Source organism: Melanostigma gelatinosum, assembly GCF_949748355.1.
Source record: "Melanostigma gelatinosum genome assembly, chromosome: 3".
Taxonomy (NCBI): domain Eukaryota; kingdom Metazoa; phylum Chordata; class Actinopteri; order Perciformes; family Zoarcidae; genus Melanostigma; species Melanostigma gelatinosum.
In genome coordinates this window covers 592,775-617,076 of record NC_136636.1, presented here as the reverse complement: position 1 = coordinate 617,076, position 24,302 = coordinate 592,775, and the positions used below count along the sequence as shown (strand labels likewise).

The 24,302-nt window shown below is 39.6% G+C and overlaps 2 protein-coding genes across 2 annotated transcripts in view; one reads left to right on the top strand and one right to left on the bottom strand.

Moving 5' to 3' along the window:
* Nucleotides 1-7,374: 7,374 nt before the first annotated feature.
* psmf1 (proteasome inhibitor subunit 1) lies at nucleotides 7,375-22,579 on the bottom strand. Its single transcript, XM_079265725.1, has 7 exons — nucleotides 22,403-22,579; nucleotides 13,408-13,557; nucleotides 13,110-13,192; nucleotides 12,802-12,984; nucleotides 12,195-12,251; nucleotides 11,656-11,817; nucleotides 7,375-7,693 (listed from the first exon to the last, which is right to left on the bottom strand). Exons 1-7 carry the CDS (start codon nucleotides 22,529-22,531, stop codon nucleotides 7,642-7,644), a joined length of 816 nt encoding a protein of 271 aa, XP_079121851.1. The 5' UTR covers nucleotides 22,532-22,579; the 3' UTR covers nucleotides 7,375-7,641.
* Nucleotides 22,580-23,313: 734 nt separating this feature from the next.
* The window catches only part of pigu (phosphatidylinositol glycan anchor biosynthesis, class U), a 16,660-nt gene continuing 15,671 nt past the window's right edge, over nucleotides 23,314-24,302 (top strand). Inside the window, exons 1-2 of the mRNA XM_079266386.1 lie at nucleotides 23,314-23,452; nucleotides 23,727-23,791. Coding sequence (XP_079122512.1) covers nucleotides 23,323-23,452; nucleotides 23,727-23,791 — 195 coding nt within the window. The 5' untranslated portion in view covers nucleotides 23,314-23,322. The remainder of the gene's footprint in view (nucleotides 23,453-23,726; nucleotides 23,792-24,302) is intronic.

Here is a 24,302-nt window from a genome sequence, read left to right as displayed (position 1 = left end):
CCCCCCCCCCCACCAAAACACATACACAGCACAACAACCCGGGGGACTTCCGCTAACGATCCCACCCACAATGCATCGCGTTGGCGGGAAAACAAGCCGCGCTTCGACCAATCAGAGGGGACGAGAGCGTTGCCCCTCCCCCTGACAGCGGCTCTGCTGTGTAAGACACGGGATCACAACGATTGGGTCCTTCTCAGCCACGTGACTGGTGACGTCACATCACATTAGCGGGTCATTTAACTGAGCTCAGCGCTGTTTATGAGAGAGGAGCTTCGGAGCATTTAAATACACGTATAGATATGATGTGTGTCATCATTGATATGTTACAGTCATATATTGTATTGTGTGCAGCTTAAATGTTTGTCAAACACAGAAACACAGTTAATTAGTGCTGGATTTAAGAGAATATTCTTGTTGATATAATTACTTGAAACATGTGAGGATTATAGCAGTTTAATGAGATTATTAAAACATAAATATCAGGTGAATGTCATTAATAAATACAGTTGGATCAGACTTGTGAGGAGCTATACAAACTGTGAAGGACAGAACGTTCAGTGTGCCAGCCAAGCTGTTACTGCAGGAGCTTTAGGAGAAACCTGCCATCCCCACTCTTTCTCTGAGCAATGGTCTCATCGGCTTGAGGACCTGCAAAGCATGTCTGAGTTCAAAGTGGACCGCTGAATTAAACCCAGAGACTTGAGAACCTGCTACGGCACAACTTCACCACTTTTCTGATGCCAGTCAAGTTGGCTATGGAACTGTGTCTTACGTGAGGTTTTAAAGTCATGATAAAGTACATGTTGCATTTCTCTTGGGAAAGGCCAGAGTTGCCCCACTAAAGCAGACCACAATTCCTCGACTGGAACTCACGGCCGCAGTTCTTGCAGTTCGTGTGGATGAAATGCTTCAGAAGGAGTTGCAACTCAGGCTGGAGAAGTCAGTCTTCTGGACGGACAGCGCATCAGTCCTTAAGTATATCTCGAGTGAAACCAGACGATTCCACACTTTTGTGTCAAACAGAACCTCTTTCATCAGAGAAGCAGCAGATGTGGATCAGTGGAGATATGTGGGTTCCAAGGAGAATCCAGCAGATGAAGCATCAAGAGGAATGAGAGCTGAGGATTTCCTGAAAGGCAGGAGATGGATAAATGGACCTGAGCTTCTCTATCAGTTGGGGAAATATGCTGACGGTATTTACAGGCATTAAAGCTATAAGTATTGTGCGTGTGTCATAGAGCAAAGGTTTGAATCTCCGGGTGAGGAACTCACGCGCTTCCCGTACAAAGAAGACGCTCTGACACACATGTGGTTTAGCTTCAACTCGTAACCAGATGTGCTGTGAAGCGGTTAGTCCGTGCGATATTATGCAGCAACAGCTGGAAAGCAGGAACAGCATCTTCTCTGTCCATGAGAACGCCCACACACAGCGGCCCAACCCTGGCGTGTGTGTGTGTGTGCGTGTGTGCGTGCATGTGTGTGCGTGCGTGTGTGCGCGTGTGCGCGCGTGTGTGTGTGTGTGTGTGTGTGTGCGTGCGTGCGTGCGTGCGTGCGTGCGTGCGTGCGTGCGTGTGCGTGTGTGTGTGCGTGCGTGTGTGTGTGCGTGCGTGTGTGTGTGCGTGTGTGTGCGTGTGTGTGTGTGTGTGTGTGCGTGTGTGTGCGTGTGCGTGTGTGTGTGCGTGTGTGTGTGCGTGTGTGTGTACGTGTGTGTGTGTGTGTGTGTGTGTGTGTGTGTGCGTGTGTGTGTGTGTACGTGTGTGTGTGTGTGTGTGAAGATAACTCGTCCCTGTGCAGGACAAGGTCAACTCCTCATGAGAATGAATAAAGAAACAGGGAAATGACAGAACGGGGCTCACAACACACTGTGAGGAGAGATGCGTGGACCGAGCCCTGACTTTGTGTCTGTTGCTCGAGATACTTCATCAATTCTTGTGTTTTGTGAAACCATAGATCGATGTTGTTTATGCTTTGATGCTTGACTTATTAAATTGTTCATACTTGTAGATCGTCTATCGTCTTCTGTTCATCGAATGTAATTCCAATCAAAGGATCTGCGCGGGCTCCTTCTGAAGGTGGAGTCTTTTGGAGTCAGATCATACGGTGGGCTTTCTGCCCGAGGGTCAATCCCCAACACAGTCAAAGAAGGAGTGGCCTCAAGATGTGGATCTTGATGTGATTTCTGCAGATGACCCAGACGGACTTAATGGTAAATGCTATCATCAAGGATTTGGAAAATACCACCAACCACCTGATCTACTGTTTTTCATCTTGGACTAGACTAAAAACATCTGTGGCTTGGTTTCTGAAGGTCAAGGAACTTCTCCTGTTATTGGGACAGAAGAGAAATGAGTCTTGTGCTTCTGCAGGCCTCAGAAAGGACGATCTGAAGAATCAGGAGCATGAAGTGGAAAGAAAAGTTCAAAGCTTTAAAGCCACACAAAGATGGACAAGGCCAAGAAGAGACACTCCTGGAGACATTGTGACTCCACAGCTCCAAGAGGATCTTGGATGATGGGGAAAGTTTTGGATGCAAGACCAGATACAAAGGGGCTGGTGCGCTCTGTGCGACTTCAAACCAGGACCAGCGTTCTGGAGAGGCCGTGACGAAGCTCTGTCTGCTGTTGGAACGCTGTCGAGCATCATGGACGGATGTTTTCTCCACCTCTATCTTTCCCTTCCTCTATTTTCTTTTTTGTTGTTGTAGGTGTCAAGATTAACTTTAGTTTAATGCATGGCACATAACGTATATCATATTTCATGTTTATTGTAGGAATAGCTCGTTTGAGAATAATAATTGTGATATTATGCACAATTAGGTGCCGGAATGTTGGAGCTATTTATTTGATATTAGTATTTTGTTGTTTAATTTGTAAGTAGTATTGTTTAATTATTGTAGATGTTTGATATATTAAGATTGTTTTTTCTCTTTAATAGTAGTAGTTTCATATTTCTAACCTTTAAACTTTTTGAATTATTAAGCTTTTTATTTTCAATAGGATCTCTATGGAGAATATTTTCAAATGGCTTCAGGCACACAGGTGTTTGTGATTGAGCCAATTAGTGATGTTGATAAACTCACAGACTCACAGACACACGCGCACATACACTCCTCTCCCTCTCTCTCTCTGTGTCTCTCATACAGTCATTCAGGTCTAATGCTGCGTTCACACCGGTCGCGTTGATTTTTTGACGCGCGTCGAGATTACATACAAAGTCTCTGCACAGACGCGATGAGACTGGCGCGCCTCGATTTTGCGATCCCGCAGCGCGTTGGACGCGTTATTGCAGTGCGGTGGACGCGTTGGACGCCGCAAAATCGCCAACGCGCGAGTTGAAATTTTTCAACTTCAGCGACATAATCGCGTGACGCTGTGGCGCGATAGCCTATCAGCGTTGAGTTGCTCCCCCTGTCGTCACTGGCTTCCTGCCGTTGTTGAATCAGGAAATAAATCCTGTCGCCGTCTGTGTTCACCCAGAGCGCTACGATACCTCATATCAACAGAGACCGGACCAAACTATGTGTATGCATGTGTGTGTGTAAACCATACGGTACAAACAATAAATAGACGCTGCCGTATTTACGTCTACGTGACGTTATTGAGTGCTGGTGGAGCTGCTACGATGTTAGCATAGCCTAGCACCGATCCATCAGAGCTACATTGAGAAGACCAGTAACCTACAAATCGGTATCATTACGTAGTTATTTCGGAGTCCCTTTTTGTCGGAGAAGACAAGTACAAATCGGCATCATTACGTAGTTATTTCGGAGTCCCTTTTTGTCGGTTTATTGCCGTTGAATCACAGCCAAATCAGTTTATTTTGTGTTCCTACAGCTGTAGTAAACAGCGACCGGTGGCTTGCTAGACACAGTGAATACAGCTCAATGCAATCCACGGAGCTCCTCTGAACAATATTATGAACCAGACATGACGGCGTTTGGCATTCCGATGTTTGAGGGACTTCCACAACACGTACAAAGCAGCAATTGTCCTTATTCCTGTCATGGTTGACGGCGGAAAACAATGGCGGCCAGATCGAGGCTTCCAGGACGATAAACCACGCCCCCTCTCCGGCGCTACGAGATTTTGCGGCGACCGGTGTGAACACGACCGGCGGCGCGTTGGACGCTTTTTTGCAGTGCGTTGGACGCTTTTTTGCAGTGCGTCAAAAAATCAACGCGACCGGTGTGAACGCAGCATTAGGGATCTTTAGAGGTCTTTCCCCCCTCCTCCCCCCCCCCACACACACACACATGCCATTTCAAAATAAAAGCCCCAGAGAGTGAATTCTAACTGAACTGCTTGTGATGAAGCCTGTCATTTAATAACCTCTGTTTATGTGTCAAACATGATGATTATGTCTCCTCTCTCCTCCCTCCCCGACCCAGCCCCACCCTTTCAAAATAAAAGCCTCATGGATTAACTGTATTTAAACAAGCTCAAAATTTGGCTTTTTTGTTGAAATAATGAATGCTCTTACTAATACTGCGACAACAACTACTGCTGCTGCTAATATAGTATTACTACTACTGCTACTACTACTTCTACTATAATGTTTGCTGTTGCTACTATTACTACTACTGCTACTGCTATTACTGCTACCATCAATATTATTACAACCACGACTGCTATTACTTATTCGACAACTGATACTACTACTACTGCTATTCATGGTACTAAAAGTAGTAATACTACTACAGCTATTAGTACGACTGCTACTAGAACTGCTATTAAATACTACGACCAATACTACAGCTATTACTATGACTGATACTACTTCTTCTAATTACTAATACTTCTACTAATAATACTTATACTACAACTTATACTGCTACAAATATCACCACTGATGAATTTTTTTAAGCCACAGAAACTGTTCGAATATCAAAATGTTCAGCTCTTTCAGGAGAGGTGTGATATGACTTTTCATATTTGTAATCTTTAAAATTTTTGAATTATTCAGCTTTTTGCAATTTGTTTTTGAATTGGATATCTATTTTCAGCAATGTTTTTGCGATTAATTTCAGTTTTCAGCATTCCAACGCATTTTCTGCAGGAAATGCTTTTTCTAGTTTGTTTAGATCTATTGTTTTTTGGGTAATTACTGTGGGCACCTGTTGCTATATGAGGAGAGAGATAGGACCAGCATGCACCGGGGTGGGCGTATAGTTTTTACCAGCACAGGAGAGACAGCGCGACAGGAGTTTTCTTTGTTCTTTTTGTTTGTTTGTTTTGTTTGCTTTATTTAATAAATACGAAAATTGGAATCCTGCTTGGACAATCCGCTCTCTTCTGGCTGCGTAAAAATACCGACCACGGTGCATCAGTGGCGTTTGATTGCTGTTTGTTTCATTTTGATTCAGTCGACAAATGGCCACTACAGCTTCAATTCCAACTATTCAGTGTGTCTGTCGTACTGCTTGTGGGTCCTTACACCACCCGTTACAACTTCTACATCGTCACCACTGAGAGAAGAGTACTTCTACATCACATTACATTATTACATTTCAGTCATTTAGCAGACGCTTTTATCCAAAGCGACTTACAATAAGTGTATTCAACATCGGTTTTCAAGAGAACTGCTAGTCACCAGAAGTCATCAGTACCATAGCACCAGAGTCTCACACTGGATGCTCTTACAGGAGCCAGTGGAGAGAACGGAGAAGGGAAGTTGTGGGAGAACTCGGGGCGATTGAACACCAGGCGAGCTGCAGCTTTCTGGACAAGCTCCAGAGGTCTGATGGCCGACGCCGGAGCTCCGGCAAGTAGTGAGTTGCAGTGGTCCAGACGGGAGATGACCAGAGCCTGGATGATCACCTGCACCGTCTCCTCAGTGAGGAAGTGAATCCTCCTGATGCTGTAGAGCAGGAATCTGCAGGAGCGTGTAACCGATGCAATGTTTGCTGAGAACGACAGTTGGTCGTCCAGGCTCACACCCAGGTTCCTCACAGTCCGAGTTGGCGTCACCACGGTAACATCAATGGTGATGGACGGGTCTCTGTGAGGGCAACCCTTCCCCGGGAGGAACAGCAGCTCGGTTTTGTCCAGGTTGAGCTTGAGGGTCATCATCCACTTCGAGATGTCAGCCAAGCACGCAGCGATGCCTCCACTTGAGTGTCATCGGAGGAAATGACAAGACCAGCTGGGTGTCATCGGCATAACGATGGTAAGAGAAGTCATGCGAGCGAATAACAGAACGCAGAGATGTTGTGTAGAGCGAGAAGAGAAGGGGGCCCAGGACTGAGCCTTGTGGAACCCCCGTAGTCAGCATGCGTGGTTCCGACACGGCCCCCCTCCACGTCACCTGGTAGGACCGACCTGTCAGGTAGGATGCAAACAGGGAGAGTGCAGAGCCTGAGACGCCATCCCCTCGAGGGTGGAGAGGAGGATCTGGTGGTTCACCGTACAGGTCCAGGAGAATCAGGACAGAGCAGAGAGAGTTCACCCGTTACAACTTCTACATCGTCACCACATCGAGAAGAGTACTTCTACATCTTGTAATGGTCATTTTTTACGTAGTATATATTTCTACTCAGTATATTGTATTCATTCAGAAGTAATTTTGTTGAACTTCACCGTGTCGCTGTTGTGTAAAAGAAGAATTCTCCCTCTCTGCTCCTAAAGATAACTGTTGTATGAGAATGTTCCAGCATCAGGAGCCAACAGAGGTCGCTGAAGTGGCCCTTCAGAAGGAAACTCCTTCCTTCTGCCTCTACGTACCTCCAGACAGAATTAAGAGAGGCCCGATCCCTGTCCTGATCATCTGCACTGGGATCCGATAACTACAACTACTTCTCATTTGGTGAGTCGCTGGAATTTTGAAAATGAATCGTGTTCGTGAAATTGAGATATAGGATAGCAATGAATTAGGAAACAAAAGTTGTCTCTTGTTCCACATTGGGTTTTTTATTTTGTTTTGTGGGTTTATTGGGGATGTTGGTTAAACTTGTATCCTACCGTTTCTCTGAGCAGAAGCGATTGGGTTCCTGGAGAATAAGGGTGAGTGTTGGACACTGAACCCCGAACGGCTCCCCGGGCGCCAGTCATTGGCAGCCCACTGCTCCCTAGATACAGAAATTTGTCTCAAATGCAGAGACAAATTTCCCCTTCCGGGATCAATATAGTATAATAAATTAAAATTGAATTAAATATCTTGGGAATTGACAAACACTGAAGTCCTTTGACCTAAGAGACTACGAGTCCGTAAGGATAAATGTTGTCTTGGAGCAATAGGAGGACTGGAATAGAAGGATGAGTGTTTCGTGTTGCATGTTGCAGACCTTAGAGGGAGGTACGCTGAGCATCGTCCTTTGACGAGCGCCAGAGAGGACAAGGCGAAGCAGAGACACGTGAAGTAATGTCCAAGAGGTAAAGACAGAAACAGGTTTATTTGAATAAGACATATACAACTGATACAAAAGGAAAATACAGCGCTGAACTTTTTAGTTTTTATTAGTTTTTTATCTGAGGGACGTGGTCGAGTGGATCCTGAACTGGACTCTGCAACGCCGCTGCCGTCTGCTCTCCAGGCACAAACATTCCAGCCCGAACCCACCGCTCAACACTCCGAGGACGAAGGAGACGAACGACTCATCAAACTCTACAGGCTGAGAACTACAGCCCTGCCCTGTTGTTGAGTGGACTACTTGAACATGTCGTCATAGCCGGGGGGGGGCATGTGGTCCGGATCCGGCCTAAACAACAACAACAACAACAACACATCATCTCATATTTTAGTGCAAGACAATTTGACAGTGTGGCTGCTACTGGCCAACGACATCGCTCTATCTATCTATCTATCTATCTATCTATCTATCTATCTATCTATCTATCTATCTATCTATCTATCTATCTATCTAGATAGATAGATAGATAGATAGATAGATAGATAGATAGATAGATAGATAGATAGATAGATAGATAGATAGATAGATAGATAGATAGATAGATAGATATATTTATATATATAGGGCTGGGCAACGATTACAATGTTTGTTTTTTTGCTGCTCTTTTTATTCTTTATACATATATTTTCTTGTTTATTGTAAATTTGTGTTTGTACATTGAGAGCGGAAACCGGAGACAAATTCCATGAATGCGTTCACACATGGCCAATAAAGCTGATTCTGATGTTTAATCGTGATTAATCTCATTGTTGTGGTAAAGTTCAATGATGAATTCTAAAGTAGTGTATTGCTCACATTTATTTGAAAGTGCTGCTCTATGAACTAAAGGTGAACAACATTGTGTGTGAACACTTTAAACACATCAGGTTGTTGTTAGCAGCAGTGTTCCCTTTACACAGCAGCAGTTATAACACAGTTATAATGATTCTGATCATAGATATTCAGCCGGTGTTCACAGCTTTATCTTCATGTGTGTAAGAGATGATATTTAAATATACACCTTGAATACTGCAAAACATATCTACGTCATGTTTTTATGTTTGTTAGATTCTCAGTAGTGATACTAAATGATGCTTATTATAGCATCATAATAATGCTTATTATAGCATCATAATAATGCTTATTATAGCATCATAATATATGCTTATTATAGCATCATAATAATGCTTATTATAGCATCATAATAATGCTTATTATAGCATCATAATAATGCTTATTATAGCATCATAATATATGCTTATTATAGCATCATAATAATGCTTATTATAGCATCATAATAATGCTTATTATAGCATCATAATAATGCTTATTATAGCATCATAATAATGCTTATTATAGCATCATAATAATGCTTATTATAGCACCATAATAATGCTTATTATAGCACCATAATAATGCTTATTATAGCACCATAATAATGCTTATTATAGCATCATAATAATGCTTATTATAGCATCATAATAATGCTTATTATAGCATCATAATAATGCTTATTATAGCATCATAATAATGCTTATTATAGCATCATAATATATGCTTATTATAGCATCATAATAATGCTTATTATAGCATCATAATAATGCTTATTATAGCATCATAATAATGCTTATTATAGCATCATAATAATGCTTATTATAGCATCATAATAATGCTTATTATAGCATCATAATAATGCTTATTATAGCATCATAATAATGCTTATTATAGCATCATAATAATGCTTATTATAGCATCATAATATATGCTTATTATAGCATCATAATATATGCTTATTATAGCATCATAATAATGCTTATTATAGCATCATAATAATGCTTATTATAGCACCATAATAATGCTTATTATAGCATCATAATAATGCTTATTATAGCATCATAATAATGCTTATTATAGCATCATAATAATGCTTATTATAGCATCATAATAATGCTTATTATAGCATCATAATAATGCTTATTATAGCATCATAATAATGCTTATTATAGCATCATAATAATGCTTATTATAGCATCATAATATATGCTTATTATAGCATCATAATAATGCTTATTATAGCATCATAATAATGCTTATTATAGCATCATAATAATGCTTATTATAGCATCATAATAATGCTTATTATAGCATCATAATAATGCTTATTATAGCATCATAATAATGCTTATTATAGCATCATAATATATGCTTATTATAGCATCATAATATATGCTTATTATAGCATCATAATAATGCTTATTATAGCATCATAATAATGCTTATTATAGCACCATAATAATGCTTATTATAGCATCATAATAATGCTTATTATAGCACCATAATAATGCTTATTATAGCACCATAATAATGCTTATTATAGCATCATAATAATGCTTATTATAGCATCATAATAATGCTTATTATAGCATCATAATAATGCTTATTATAGCATCATAATAATGCTTATTATAGCATCATAATATATGCTTATTATAGCATCATAATATATGCTTATTATAGCATCATAATAATGCTTATTATAGCATCATAATAATGCTTATTATAGCATCATAATAATGCTTATTATAGCATCATAATAATGCTTATTATAGCATCATAATAATGCTTATTATAGCATCATAATAATGCTTATTATAGCATCATTTACCGTTCGCTGCTCGGGTCTTGTGTTAAAAATGTCCGTTCAATAAAAATTTTTAAAAACTGCGTTAACGCGCATTAAAATAATTGTCGCCGTTAATTAATGAATGCTTTAACGCGACAATAACGCGTTAACCTGCCCAGCACTAAAATATACATACACACATATATACACGCCAATATTGCCGGTCGTATCATTGAGGTTGAATCGATATATCGCTTCTCTCTCTTCTGCACGTCAGCTTCATCCTCTTGGATTGAGTCTTGTATTCGTGACAGTCTTGGACCTGAGAGCAGATGTTGCTTCATAGCAACGCGTTCGAGGCTAATTCAGAGAGATTAGCGTCAACAGGGATTGTCAACAAAACGACCCGTCAAACCTCTGCCCTTCATACCAAAACACTGAGACTAATCAAGACAATATGGACACCGTGAGAAAGATAAGACTCTGCTGAACGCGCTGATGTGTTTTTATGTTTGTGGTGTTAATAATGTGAACTCAAGCAACAGACAAAACTGGTCCCGTCGCTTTCTTTGAGAAATGAGTGGTGAGATTTAACATGGAGTCTAATGGAGCAGTTGGTTGGAGTTCATGTCGCTCTGCGGCTCTTTGAGCCAAATGTGTACGTCCGTTGGATTCCACAGACATCTGTGTGCGACAGCACAACATTTACAAGCTTTTTGGCCAAAATGGTGTTTCAAGAGTAAAAACTGTGGGACTCTGAGCAATTTGTTTGGAAAAATCACAGAATATTTTCCTGCTCCACTCTGACCGTGATGTCATCACTCCAGCGCTGAACATTCGGTGCAATACACACCCATTATAAAATCTGAACCGGACACAAAATGTTCCTGAAACTTAAACGTTGACTTCATGAAAACTGTGCTAGCTATCAAAATGTCCCTTTGGCTCAATACAGTGCAGCGTTCTGTCTACGCTTTAAACTTTGAATCATGTTTCTACGTTAATGTACGGCGAGTCAATATGGGCCCAACGTTTAGTGTTTTTAGCTCTCTTCACACCGGAACCCCATTCAAGTCAATGGGGTGATTTTGCTCCGTTTTTTGTGATTTTCGTGAAAGCGGCTGAGCGAATCTCTGAGAAAAGCCATTGCACACGATTCCAGATCAGGCCGCGCGTTTTACTGCCTGTGCAAAAGCACACTGAATTAAATACAATATTAAAAAAGGCCAAAACAGAAGTGTTCTACATATCCTGACCTCGATGTCAAGACATTTATTTATACTTAAAGGAATACTGTTACTTCGGCTTGAAGTATTAACTGTAACAGTAGAATCAAACTGAAGTAGGAATGAGAGAAAAGGACATAATAATACTCGCTGGTCTTAAAATATAATGAGTCAGTTTGTGTGTCTCTGCTCTGAGTATTGGATTTGTTCACAGAAACACAAACAGAGACGTCTTCGCTCGAGTGAAACCTTCATCGTGTTCATCAGTTATCACCGATCATCTGAGATGATCAGCTTCACAGCTCTGAACCAGGACCTCCACAAGCTGATGGAAGATCAGGTTCAGCAGGCTGCAGATGTTTCAATGTCTCTGAGTGTCTGAGTCGATCGGATGGGACTGAGTGTGTGCGAGTGTCTCTTACCTGGGTCTGAATAGTCCTGGGGGTCCAAACGGGTCAAAGCGAGCCCCCGGAGGAACCGCTCCAGGAGGCAGGATGTCTGGGATCCCACCAGAGGGATCGAACCCAGAGCGAGGAGGCCCGGACCTCAAGGGGTCCATGATCATCCCACCGCCACCGCGGGTCCTGAGGGGGAGGGGTTATTGAACCGTCTCATGTCAACAAAGTTATGAGTCAGCTGTTCTCCTTCTATAACATAACAGATACAAAGTGTTTTAGTCAGCTGATGCTCCAACAGTAACTCTGCTGTGATGTCTGAAGAAGAGCTTTGATCAAGTTAAGCTTGTTCTAGGAGGCTTTTATTGTGAAACTCTTCTCACTGAAACAGGAAGCTGTTCCTGTTTAAATCTCAGCTTCCTGTTTCTTTGACCAATGATGCAGTTTCTTCTCTTCTTATGAATCTGTGTCTCAGAGGATCTTTGTCTCTGCCAGCTGTCAGTCAAACACTGAGTTTATGACTTTATTGTTTCTGTAAAATGATTCATCACGAGAGACAAACTCACCCGAAAGGATCCAGATCTGCTCCTCCTGCTGCGAACGGAGAAGCCGCGGGGTCACGCCTGAGAACAGAGAGCTATTTATTACCATATTATTATTATTATTATTACAAGAGTCATAGAGTTTATACTATGTTAACATCTGCTTCATGTGGTTTCTCTGTAAACTGAGTTTGAAGGTGATGATGAGACCTGATGAAGATTTAAACAACGTGGATTAATCACAGAGGATGAAGGTAAAGACACAGGTTTGATTCTCTCCATCACTCCTCCTCCTCCATCATATCTCCTCCCTCTCCATCACTCCTCCTCCTCCATCTCTCATCCCTGCTCCTCGTCAGGTTCTTGATGTACCTTATATCGGCTGGTGTTTTGAGTAGCGATCAGATCTGATTGGATCATACTTGACGATGTAGAGGAGGAGCTCTGTGTCTCCTCGTTAACTCTTGTTGGAGTCAGTCAGTGATCCTGAACACGCCTGAATCCAGACGTGCTTTAAGTCTTTTATGTGTTTCTGTGATTCAAAGCTGTGTTGTAAAATAAGATCGTATTGATGGAATAAAGTATGAGTATACTAAGGAGTACTGCACATGAGTACTTGTCTCTGACAGACCAGTGGGACGGTCCCTGACGAGGCTGTCTGTTGGGGATACGTAGAGGGTCGCTGTCCTCTCGTCTTCGTCTCTGCTCCTCCTCCTCCTCCCTCTGACTCCTCCTCTGTCCCGTGGGTCTGTCCCGGGACGGCAGCAGCTGAGTCTTCACCTTCACCGTCAAACCGTCCACATCCTTAAACACACTGCAGAGGACAGATCGCCTTCAACATCAGCTGAAGGAACGTTAGAGAACTTCAGAATAAAAGCTCTCTGTGGAACTAGTCTCTCTCTCTCTCTCTCACACACACACACACACACACACACACACCTGTTGAATGCGTGGAGCTGCTCCGAGTCCACATGATCACTGACGTTGACCGTCAGGTCTGACACCTGCTGAGTGCTGGAGTTCTTCACACACACACACACGAGATACACACCTGTTACACATCTGCTTTTCAAAATAAAACACAGACAATAGACACCTGGACACCCGTTGATAGGAGACATCGAGATCTCCCATCTCTTTGAGCATGTTTGTGTCTCTTTGTAGTATTAGTTTGTGTCTCTGGTACTTTGTATACTCATGTATAAGACGTGTGTTGAGGTTAATGAGGCGTTCTCACCATCAGGTTGAAGATCAGAGTGGAGTCGACAGCGATGGCTTTGAGCAGCTGAGAGTCTCCATCTTCAGATTTATACCTCAGACTGTACAACTCTTTGTTTCTGCTCCAGTCAGCAGGAAGCAGCTCGGACCTCTGGTCACTGCTGAGAGGCTGAGGACACATCATGTACTTTATACTGTACTACAGCATCTACTTTATACTGTACTACAGCATGTACTTTATACTGTACTACAGCATCTACTTTATACTGTACTACAGCATCTACTTTATACTGTACTACATCATCTACTTTAAACTGTACTACATCATCTACTTTATACTGTACTACAGCATCTACTTTATACTGTACCACATCATCTACTTTATACTGTACCACAGCATCTACTTTATACTGTACTACATCATCTACTTTATACTGTACTACAGCATCTACTTTATACTGTACTACAGCATCTACTTTATACTGTACTACATCATCTACTTTATACTGTACTACATCATCTACTTTATACTGTACTACATCATCTACTTTATACTGTACTACATCATCTACTTTATACTGTACTACATCATCTACTTTATACTGTACCACAGCATCTACTTTATACTGTACCACATCATCTACTTTATACTGTACTACAGCATCTACTTTATACTGTACCACAGCATCTACTTTATACTGTACCACATCATCTACTTTATACTGTACTACAGCATCTACTTTATACTGTACCACATCATCTACTTTATACTGTACTACATCATCTACTTTATACTGTACCACATCATCTACTTTATACTGTACCACATCATCTACTTTATACTGTACTACATCATCTACTTTATACTGTACCACATCATCTACTTTATACTGTACTACAGCATCTACTTTATACTGTACTACAGCATCTACTTTATACTGTACTACAGCATCTACTTTATACTGTACCACATCATCTACTTTATACTGTACCACATCATCTACTTTATACTGTACCACATCATCTACTTTATACTGTACCACAGCATCTACTTTATACTGTACCACAGCATCTACTTTATACTGTACCACATCATCTACTTTATACTGTACTACAGCATCTACTTTATACTGTACCACAGCATCTACTTTATACTGTACCACAGCATCTACTTTATACTGTACCACATCATCTACTTTATACTGTACTACAGCATCTACTTTATACTGTACCACATCATCTACTTTATACTGTACTACATCATCTACTTTATACTGTACTACATCATCTACTTTATACTGTACCACATCATCTACTTTATACTGTACCACATCATCTACTTTATACTGTACTACATCATCTACTTTATACTGTACCACAGCATCTACTTTATACTGTACTACAGCATCTACTTTATACTGTACTACAGCATCTACTTTATACTGTACCACATCATCTACTTTATACTGTACCACAGCATCTACTTTATACTGTACTACAGCATCTACTTTATACTGTACTACAGCATCTACTTTATACTGTACTACAGCATCTACTTTATACTGTACCACAGCATCTACTTTATACTGTACTACAGCATCTACTTTATACTGTACTACAGCATCTACTTTATACTGTACCACAGCATCTACTTTATACTGTACCACAGCATCTACTTTATACTGTACCACAGCATCTACTTTATACTGTACCACAGCATCTACTTTATACTGTACCACAGCATCTACTTTATACTGTACCACAGCATCTACTTTATACTGTACCACAGCATCTACTTTATACTGTACCACAGCATCTACTTTATACTGTACCACATCATCTACTTTATACTGTACCACATCATCTACTTTATACTGTACCACATCATCTACTTTATACTGTACCACAGCATCTACTTTATACTGTACTACAGCATCTACTTTATACTGTACCACAGCATCTACTTTATACTGTACCACATCATCTACTTTATACTGTACCACATCATCTACTTTATACTGTACCACAGCATCTACTTTATACTGTACTACAGCATCTACTTTATACTGTACTACAGCATCTACTTTATACTGTACCACATCATCTACTTTATACTGTACCACAGCATCTACTTTATACTGTACTACAGCATCTACTTTATACTGTACCACAGCATCTACTTTATACTGTACCACAGCATCTACTTTATACTGTACTACAGCATCTACTTTATACTGTACCACAGCATCTACTTTATACTGTACCACATCATCTACTTTATACTGTACCACATCATCTACTTTATACTGTACCACAGCATCTACTTTATACTGTACTACAGCATCTACTTTATACTGTACTACAGCATCTACTTTATACTGTACCACATCATCTACTTTATACTGTACCACAGCATCTACTTTATACTGTACTACAGCATCTACTTTATACTGTACTACAGCATCTACTTTATACTGTACCACATCATCTACTTTATACTGTACCACATCATCTACTTTATACTGTACTACAGCATCTACTTTATACTGTACCACAGCATCTACTTTATACTGTACCACATCATCTACTTTATACTGTACTACAGCATCTACTTTATACTGTACCACATCATCTACTTTATACTGTACTACATCATCTACTTTATACTGTACTACATCATCTACTTTATACTGTACCACATCATCTACTTTATACTGTACCACATCATCTACTTTATACTGTACTACATCATCTACTTTATACTGTACCACAGCATCTACTTTATACTGTACTACAGCATCTACTTTATACTGTACTACAGCATCTACTTTATACTGTACCACATCATCTACTTTATACTGTACCACAGCATCTACTTTATACTGTACTACAGCATCTACTTTATACTGTACTACAGCATCTACTTTATACTGTACTACAGCATCTACTTTATACTGTACCACAGCATCTACTTTATACTGTACTACAGCATCTACTTTATACTGTACTACAGCATCTACTTTATACTGTACCACAGCATCTACTTTATACTGTACCACAGCATCTACTTTATACTGTACCACAGCATCTACTTTATACTGTACCACAGCATCTACTTTATACTGTACCACAGCATCTACTTTATACTGTACCACAGCATCTACTTTATACTGTACCACAGCATCTACTTTATACTGTACCACAGCATCTACTTTATACTGTACCACATCATCTACTTTATACTGTACCACATCATCTACTTTATACTGTACCACAGCATCTACTTTATACTGTACTACAGCATCTACTTTATACTGTACTACAGCATCTACTTTATACTGTACCACATCATCTACTTTATACTGTACCACAGCATCTACTTTATACTGTACCACAGCATCTACTTTATACTGTACCACAGCATCTACTTTATACTGTACCACAGCATCTACTTTATACTGTACCACATCATCTACTTTATACTGTACCACAGCATCTACTTTATACTGTACCACAGCATCTACTTTATACTGTACCACAGCATCTACTTTATACTGTACCACAGCATCTACTTTATACTGTACCACAGCATCTACTTTATACTGTACTACAGCATCTACTTTATACTGTACTACATCATCTACTTTATACTGTACTACAGCATCTACTTTATACTGTACCACAGCATCTACTTTATACTGTACTACAGCATCTACTTTATACTGTACTACATCATCTACTTTATACTGTACTACAGCATCTACTTTATACTGTACCACAGCATCTACTTTATACTGTACCACAGCATCTACTTTATACTGTACCACAGCATCTACTTTATACTGTACCACAGCATCTACTTTATACTGTACCACAGCATCTACTTTATACTGTACCACAGCATCTACTTTATACTGTACCACAGCATCTACTTTATACTGTACCACAGCATCTACTTTATACTGTACCACATCATCTACTTTATACTGTACCACATCATCTACTTTATACTGTACCACATCATCTACTTTATACTGTACCACATCATCTACTTTATACTGTACCACAGCATCTACTTTATACTGTACCACAGCATCTACTTTATACTGTACCACAGCATCTACTTTATACTGTACCACAGCATCTACTTTATACTGTACCACCGCATCTACTTTATACTGTACCACCGCATCTACTTTATACTGTACCACATCATCTACTTTATACTGTACCACATCATCTACTTTATACTGTACCACATCATCTACTTTATACTGTACCACATCATCTACTTTATACTGTACCACATCATCTACTTTATACTGTACCACAGCATCTACTTTATACTGTACTACAGCATCTACTTTATACTGTACCACATCATCTACTTTATACTGTACTACATCATCTACTTTATACTGTACTACAGCATCTACTTTATACTGTACTACAGCATCTACTTTATACTGTACTACAGCATCTACTTTATACTGTACTACAGCATCTACTTTATACTGTACCACATCATCTACTTTATACTGTACCACATCATCTACTTTATACTGTACCACATCATCTACTTTATACTGTACTACAGCATCTACTTTATACTGTACCACATCATCTACTTTATACTGTACCACATCATCTACTTTATACTGTACCACATCATCTACTTTATACTGTACTACAGCATCTACTTTATACTGTACTACAGCATCTACTTTATACTGTACCACATCATCTACTTTATACTGTACCACAGCATCTACTTTATACTGTACTACAGCATCTACTTTATACTGTACCACATCATCTACTTTATACTGTACCACATCATCTACTTTATACTGTACTACAGCATCTACTTTATACTGTACCACATCATCTACTTTATACTGTACCACATCATCTACTTTATACTGTACCACATCATCTACTTTATACTGTACTACAGCATCTACTTTATACTGTACCACAGCATGTACTTTATACTGTACTACAGCATCTACTTTATACTGTACCACATCATCTACTTTATACTGTACCACATCATCTACTTTATACTGTACCACATCATCTACTTTATACTGTACCACATCATCTACTTTATACTGTACCACAGCATGTACTTTATACTGTACTACAGCATCTACTTTATACTGTACCACAGCATCTACTTTATACTGTACCACATCATCTACTTTATACTGTACCACATCATCTACTTTATACTGTACCACATCATCTACTTTATACTGTACTACAGCATCTACTTTATACTGTACCACATCATCTACTTTATACTGTACCACATCATCTACTTTATACTGTACCACATCATCTACTTTATACTGTACTACAGCATCTACTTTATACTGTACCACAGCATGTACTTTATACTGTACTACAGCATCTACTTTATACTGTACCACATCATCTACTTTATACTGTACCACAGCATCTACTTTATACTGTACCACATCATCTACTTTATACTGTACCACATCATCTACTTTATACTGTACCACAGCATGTACTTTATACTGTACTACAGCATCTACTTTATACTGTACCACAGCATCTACTTTATACTGTACCACATCATCTACTTTATACTGTACCACATCATCTACTTTATACTGTACTACAGCATCTACTTTATACTGTACCACATCATCTACTTTATACTGTACCACAGCATCTACTTTATACTGTACTACAGCATCTACTTTATACTGTACTACAGCATCTACTTTATACTGTACCACAGCATCTACTTTATACTGTACCACATCATCTACTTTATACTGTACCACATCATCTACTTTATACTGTACTACAGCATCTACTTTATACTGTACTACAGCATCTACTTTATACTGTACCACAGCATCTACTTTATACTGTACCACAGCATCTACTTTATACTGTACCACAGCATCTACTTTATACTGTACCACATCATCTACTTTATACTGTACTACATCATCTACTTTATACTGTACTACAGCATCTACTTTATACTGTACTACAGCATCTACTTTATACTGTACTACAGCATCTACTTTATACTGTACCACAGCATCTACTTTATACTGTACTACAGCATCTACTTTATACTGTACTACAGCATCTACTTTATACTGTACTACAGCATCTACTTTATACTGTACTACAGCATCTACTTTATACTGTACTACAGCATCTACTTTATACTGTACCACAGCATCTACTTTATACTGTACCACAGCATCTACTTTATACTGTACTACAGCATCTACTTTATATTGTACTACAGCATCTACTTTATACTGTACCACAGCATCTACTTTATACTGTACTACAGCATCTACTTTATACTGTACCACAGCATCTACTTTATACTGTACCACAGCATCTACTTTATACTGTACTACAGCATCTACTTTATATTGTACTACAGCATCTACTTTATACTGTACTACAGCATCTACTTTATACTGTACCACATCATCTACTTTATACTGTACTACAGCATCTACTTTATACTGTACCACAGCATCTACTTTATACTGTACCACAGCATCTACTTTATACTGTACCACAGCATCTACTTTATACTGTACTACAGCATCTACTTTATACTGTACCACAGCATCTACTTTATACTGTACCACAGCATCTACTTTATACTGTACTACATCATCTACTTTATACTGTACCACAGCATCTACTTTATACTGTACTACAGCATCTACTTTATACTGTACCACAGCATCTACTTTATACTGTACCACATCATCTACTTTATACTGTACCACATCATCTACTTTATACTGTACTACAGCATCTACTTTATACTGTACTACAGCATCTACTTTATACTGTACCACATCATCTACTTTATACTGTACCACAGCATCTACTTTATACTGTACTACATCATCTACTTTATACTGTACCACAGCATCTACTTTATACTGTACCACAGCATCTACTTTATACTGTACCACAGCATCTACTTTATACTGTACTACAGCATCTACTTTATACTGTACTACATCATCTACTTTATACTGTACTACATCATCTACTTTATACTGTACTACAGCATCTACTTTATACTGTACTACAGCATCTACTTTATACTGTACTACAGCATCTACTTTATACTGTACTACAGCATCTACTTTATACTGTACTACAGCATCTACTTTATACTGTACTACAGCATCTACTTTATACTGTACTACATCATCTACTTTATACTGTACTACAGCATCTACTTTATACTGTACTACAGCATCTACTTTATACTGTACTACAGCATCTACTTTATACTGTACTACAGCATCTACTTTATACTGTACTACAGCATCTACTTTATACTGTACTACATCATCTACTTTATACTGTACTACATCATCTACTTTATACTGTACTACAGCATCTACTTTATACTGTACTACAGCATCTACTTTATACTGTACTACATCATCTACTTTATACTGTACTACATCATCTACTTTATCCTTTTAACTACTAGCCCTATTTTTAGGCCTCTGCTCAAAAATTGCATACCCATACTCAAGAGAGTCCACAGCTCTAACTACAAGGTCTATTTTAATAATGTTGATGGTCTAATACAGGTAACACTTGTGAGATGTGTTCAATTGTGTTCAATTGTGTGTATGTTACTGGTCAATAGTGAGTGAAGATGGCACACAGCTCAAATTGAAAAGTTTCAGGTTCGCCTGAAAAAAAAAGCACTTTCATTGAACTTTTTTTTTTTAAATAATGCCTAATGAACCCTACAAATACTCCTGTGTCATAGCACAACAGCTTTGTGGTCTCTCTAAGCTAATTTTACTCAGATTGAGTGAAGCAGGCCAGCATAATAGGAGGTCTGAGTACAGAATTTCAAGCCAAATTCTCATTTCTCTCTCATGCTCTATTCTAATTTTATATACTATAAAACTATATATTTCACTTTTTTTATCACTCATATTATTCAATACATCCAAATACAGCGGTTATGAATCATTTTGAGATTCCTTACATCATCAGAGCCTGTTTCTGGCTGTCATCTGTAGGATTTTCTCAGTTCATGTGTGTCTATGGGGCTGTACCTCACCCTATCATTGGTCGATTTCATTCAATGAGCCTTCGAAGCGTCATAGTCGCAGGAAGGGGTATGTCGAATTTGGTGTTGATTGACACAAGTTTGAGCGAGCAAAGTTGCAAGAAGTGCAGCGTCTCCCCGAGCGTAAATCTCCGCTTGCAGGAAGTCTGACCGCTCACACATGCTGGATTGACCGCTCTTATACTGGAAACAGCTCGGCACTAAACCGGATGCAGTTGGCATCAATGATTCTAGCTTTGAAACGGATAATCTGCGACCTTATTGTACTCATTTTTCATAAAATCATCATCTACTTTATACTGTAGTACAGACTCTGAATATCCTTCTTCTTCGTTGGTGTGAAGGGAGGTACAACACTCAGTTAGCTAACAGCTAGCAGCTAACTAAAGATGACATGACAGTTTTTAGGAGCTCGTCATAGAATCTCTATTTTAAATTAACTGTTGGTTGATTCTGCATCAAACACGGAAGTTTATTCAAACAAAGATTAAATATGAGTACAGTTCAGTACAGCTCGATGTCGTCATTGATGCTCCTTTATGAAGCTAACGCTAATCTAAACGGTGATGTCACCGATGACAGAACTCCATTGAAGAACACGACGGTTGAATGTATTTCTGTAAAGTTACGTTCAATAATCTGAAGAAAAACAGAAGACACACATTAACTCGAACAGTTTAAGAGCAGGTCTTCAATTCGGCGTATAAATAATTCACAAAGCCGCTCTAGCTATAGCTTAAAATATAGTTCCGCCTCCGGTAATCAGAAGAAAGACCGCGGTGTTCACAACCGATCACAGCGTTAAACGGCTGGTTTGTTAAAGGGAGTCTGGTACGTTAATGACGTCACCGTTACGTTGTTTTAGATGACGTTAGTTCATTCATTGTACCTCGTCTCCGGACCCGATGCACCGGTAACCTCTCTTTATCATCTCCCAGTGAACGAAGCACACCACGGCGTCCTGAGGACAGCTCACTTTACCGCCCACGTACGTGTACAACACCTCCAGGCCCGCCATGTTTGTGTGGTCTGATGATCACAACATCGAGAGGAAATGAAAACGAAAGTCTTCTTCTTCTTCTTCTGTTTTGAGGTTTTTTTGGTAGTTGGCAAACAATAAACTGGTGCATTACCGCCACCAACTCGTCTGGAGTGTGGATCACGATGTCTAGCTAGTACTTAAAATAAAATATAAGTAGTGGTGCCGATTTTGTTGAATTCTAATTTGTATTTAATCGTCTAATCTTTGAATAAATATACTTTCTAAAAAGGTTAAAAACATCTGTTCTTTCTATGGTATGTTTCTGTAAACCTTTTACAAACACTATTCTTCACAATATTTTCACATTAATTCAAACCCCAAAGTTGGAGTCAGTTATTTAAAATAAACGTAATCACTTTTGAACCTGAATTAATTCGTTTTAACTAAATAAAAACTACTTGTGTAATGTGTCGTTGGTGTTTTGATACAGCGCATAAAGAGTTCCGGGTGAAAACATGTGGAGGAGTAATGGTTCCGCTTTGTAAAACATTTTCAGAGTTTGGCTTGTTGTTGATGTTACTGACTACAGGAGAGTATTTCAAATGCAAAGCGAGTAAACAAAGAGTTCGATATGAATACGTGGTGTTAATGATAGAGACTATCCAATAAATCAACACTAATACAGATCAACTATAATCATTTATAATTCAACAATAATAATCATAACAATGACAATCCTAAAGATTTTTTCGTTTGGACTTCCGTTCAGAAACATCATTTCCCATGGTGCACCTCGCGGGGCGGAGCGGACTTCCTTCCTCGTCAACATGGCGGCTCCTCTGACTCTGCTTGTGATTGTAGCCGTTACGATCCGAGCCGCTCTGTACCGGTCCAGTCTAGCGGACGTGATCTCGGAGAGAGTGGAGGTGGTGTCTCCGCTGACCGCCTGGAAGAGAGGTGAGCGGGCTGTCGGACACGTATCGCTGTAACGCAGCTCCGGTGTCACCCTGTTTGTTCCGTGAAGTCGGTAACCGGTTAACCGGTTTATCTACAAGTACACTGAACCAGCCGATTACACGTATAAACCCCACTAACGTTTTATTATATGATATATATATAGATATACATGCATGTATGCGCGTGTGCGCGCGCGCGCGTATGTGTGTGCGCGCGTGCGTGTGTGAGAGAGAGAGAAAAACTGTCTTTCTTTGACACGTTTGTTTGTTTGTAGTTGTTGAAGGTTTGGCTTTGCTGGACTTGGGAGTCTCACCGTATTCTGGAGATGTTTTCCATGAGGTGAGACACACACGTACACACACAGGCATATACACACGCATATACACACACGCACACACACACCGTATATATTGATCTCTTGACTAAAATCACAGTCCAGAAGAGAGAAGTTAATAAAAGTTCATCATAATCAATCATAATGACAATCAATAATCATAATTTCATGGGTAATATGTTTGCTATGCTGTTACTCCCTGAGTTTTGCCCTCAGGCTTCATACAGGCTGTCCTACCTGCAGACAGAGTTCAGGGCAGAATAGTCCCCCTTCTCCTCTGCATGTTTGAGGGTTATGACCAGCTCGGGTTAGGGTTAGCTCAGGTTAGGTTTAGCCCAGGTTAGCTCGGGTTAGGTTTAGCTCAGTTTAGCTCGGGTTAGGTTTAGCTCGGGTTAGGTTTAGCTCGGTTTAGCTCGGGTTAGGTTTAGCTCGGTTTAGCTCGGGTTAGGTTCAGCTCGGTTTAGCTCGGGTTAGGTTTAGCTCGGTTTAGCTCGGGTTAGGTTTAGCTCGGTTTAG

Bases quoted from the DNA above. Each gene is read 5' to 3' on its own strand.
- psmf1 (XM_079265725.1), bottom strand. From the start codon at position 22,531: ATGGCGGGCCTGGAGGTGTTGTACACGTACGTGGGCGGTAAAGTGAGC. The intron at 13,193-13,407 runs GTGAGAACGCCT...GTGTGTGTGAAG, and splicing joins CTCTGATCTTCAACCTGATG to AACTCCAGCACTCAGCAGGT. The intron at 12,252-12,801 runs GTCTGTCAGAGA...CTCTGTTCTCAG, and splicing joins CGTCAGGGACCGTCCCACTG to GCGTGACCCCGCGGCTTCTC.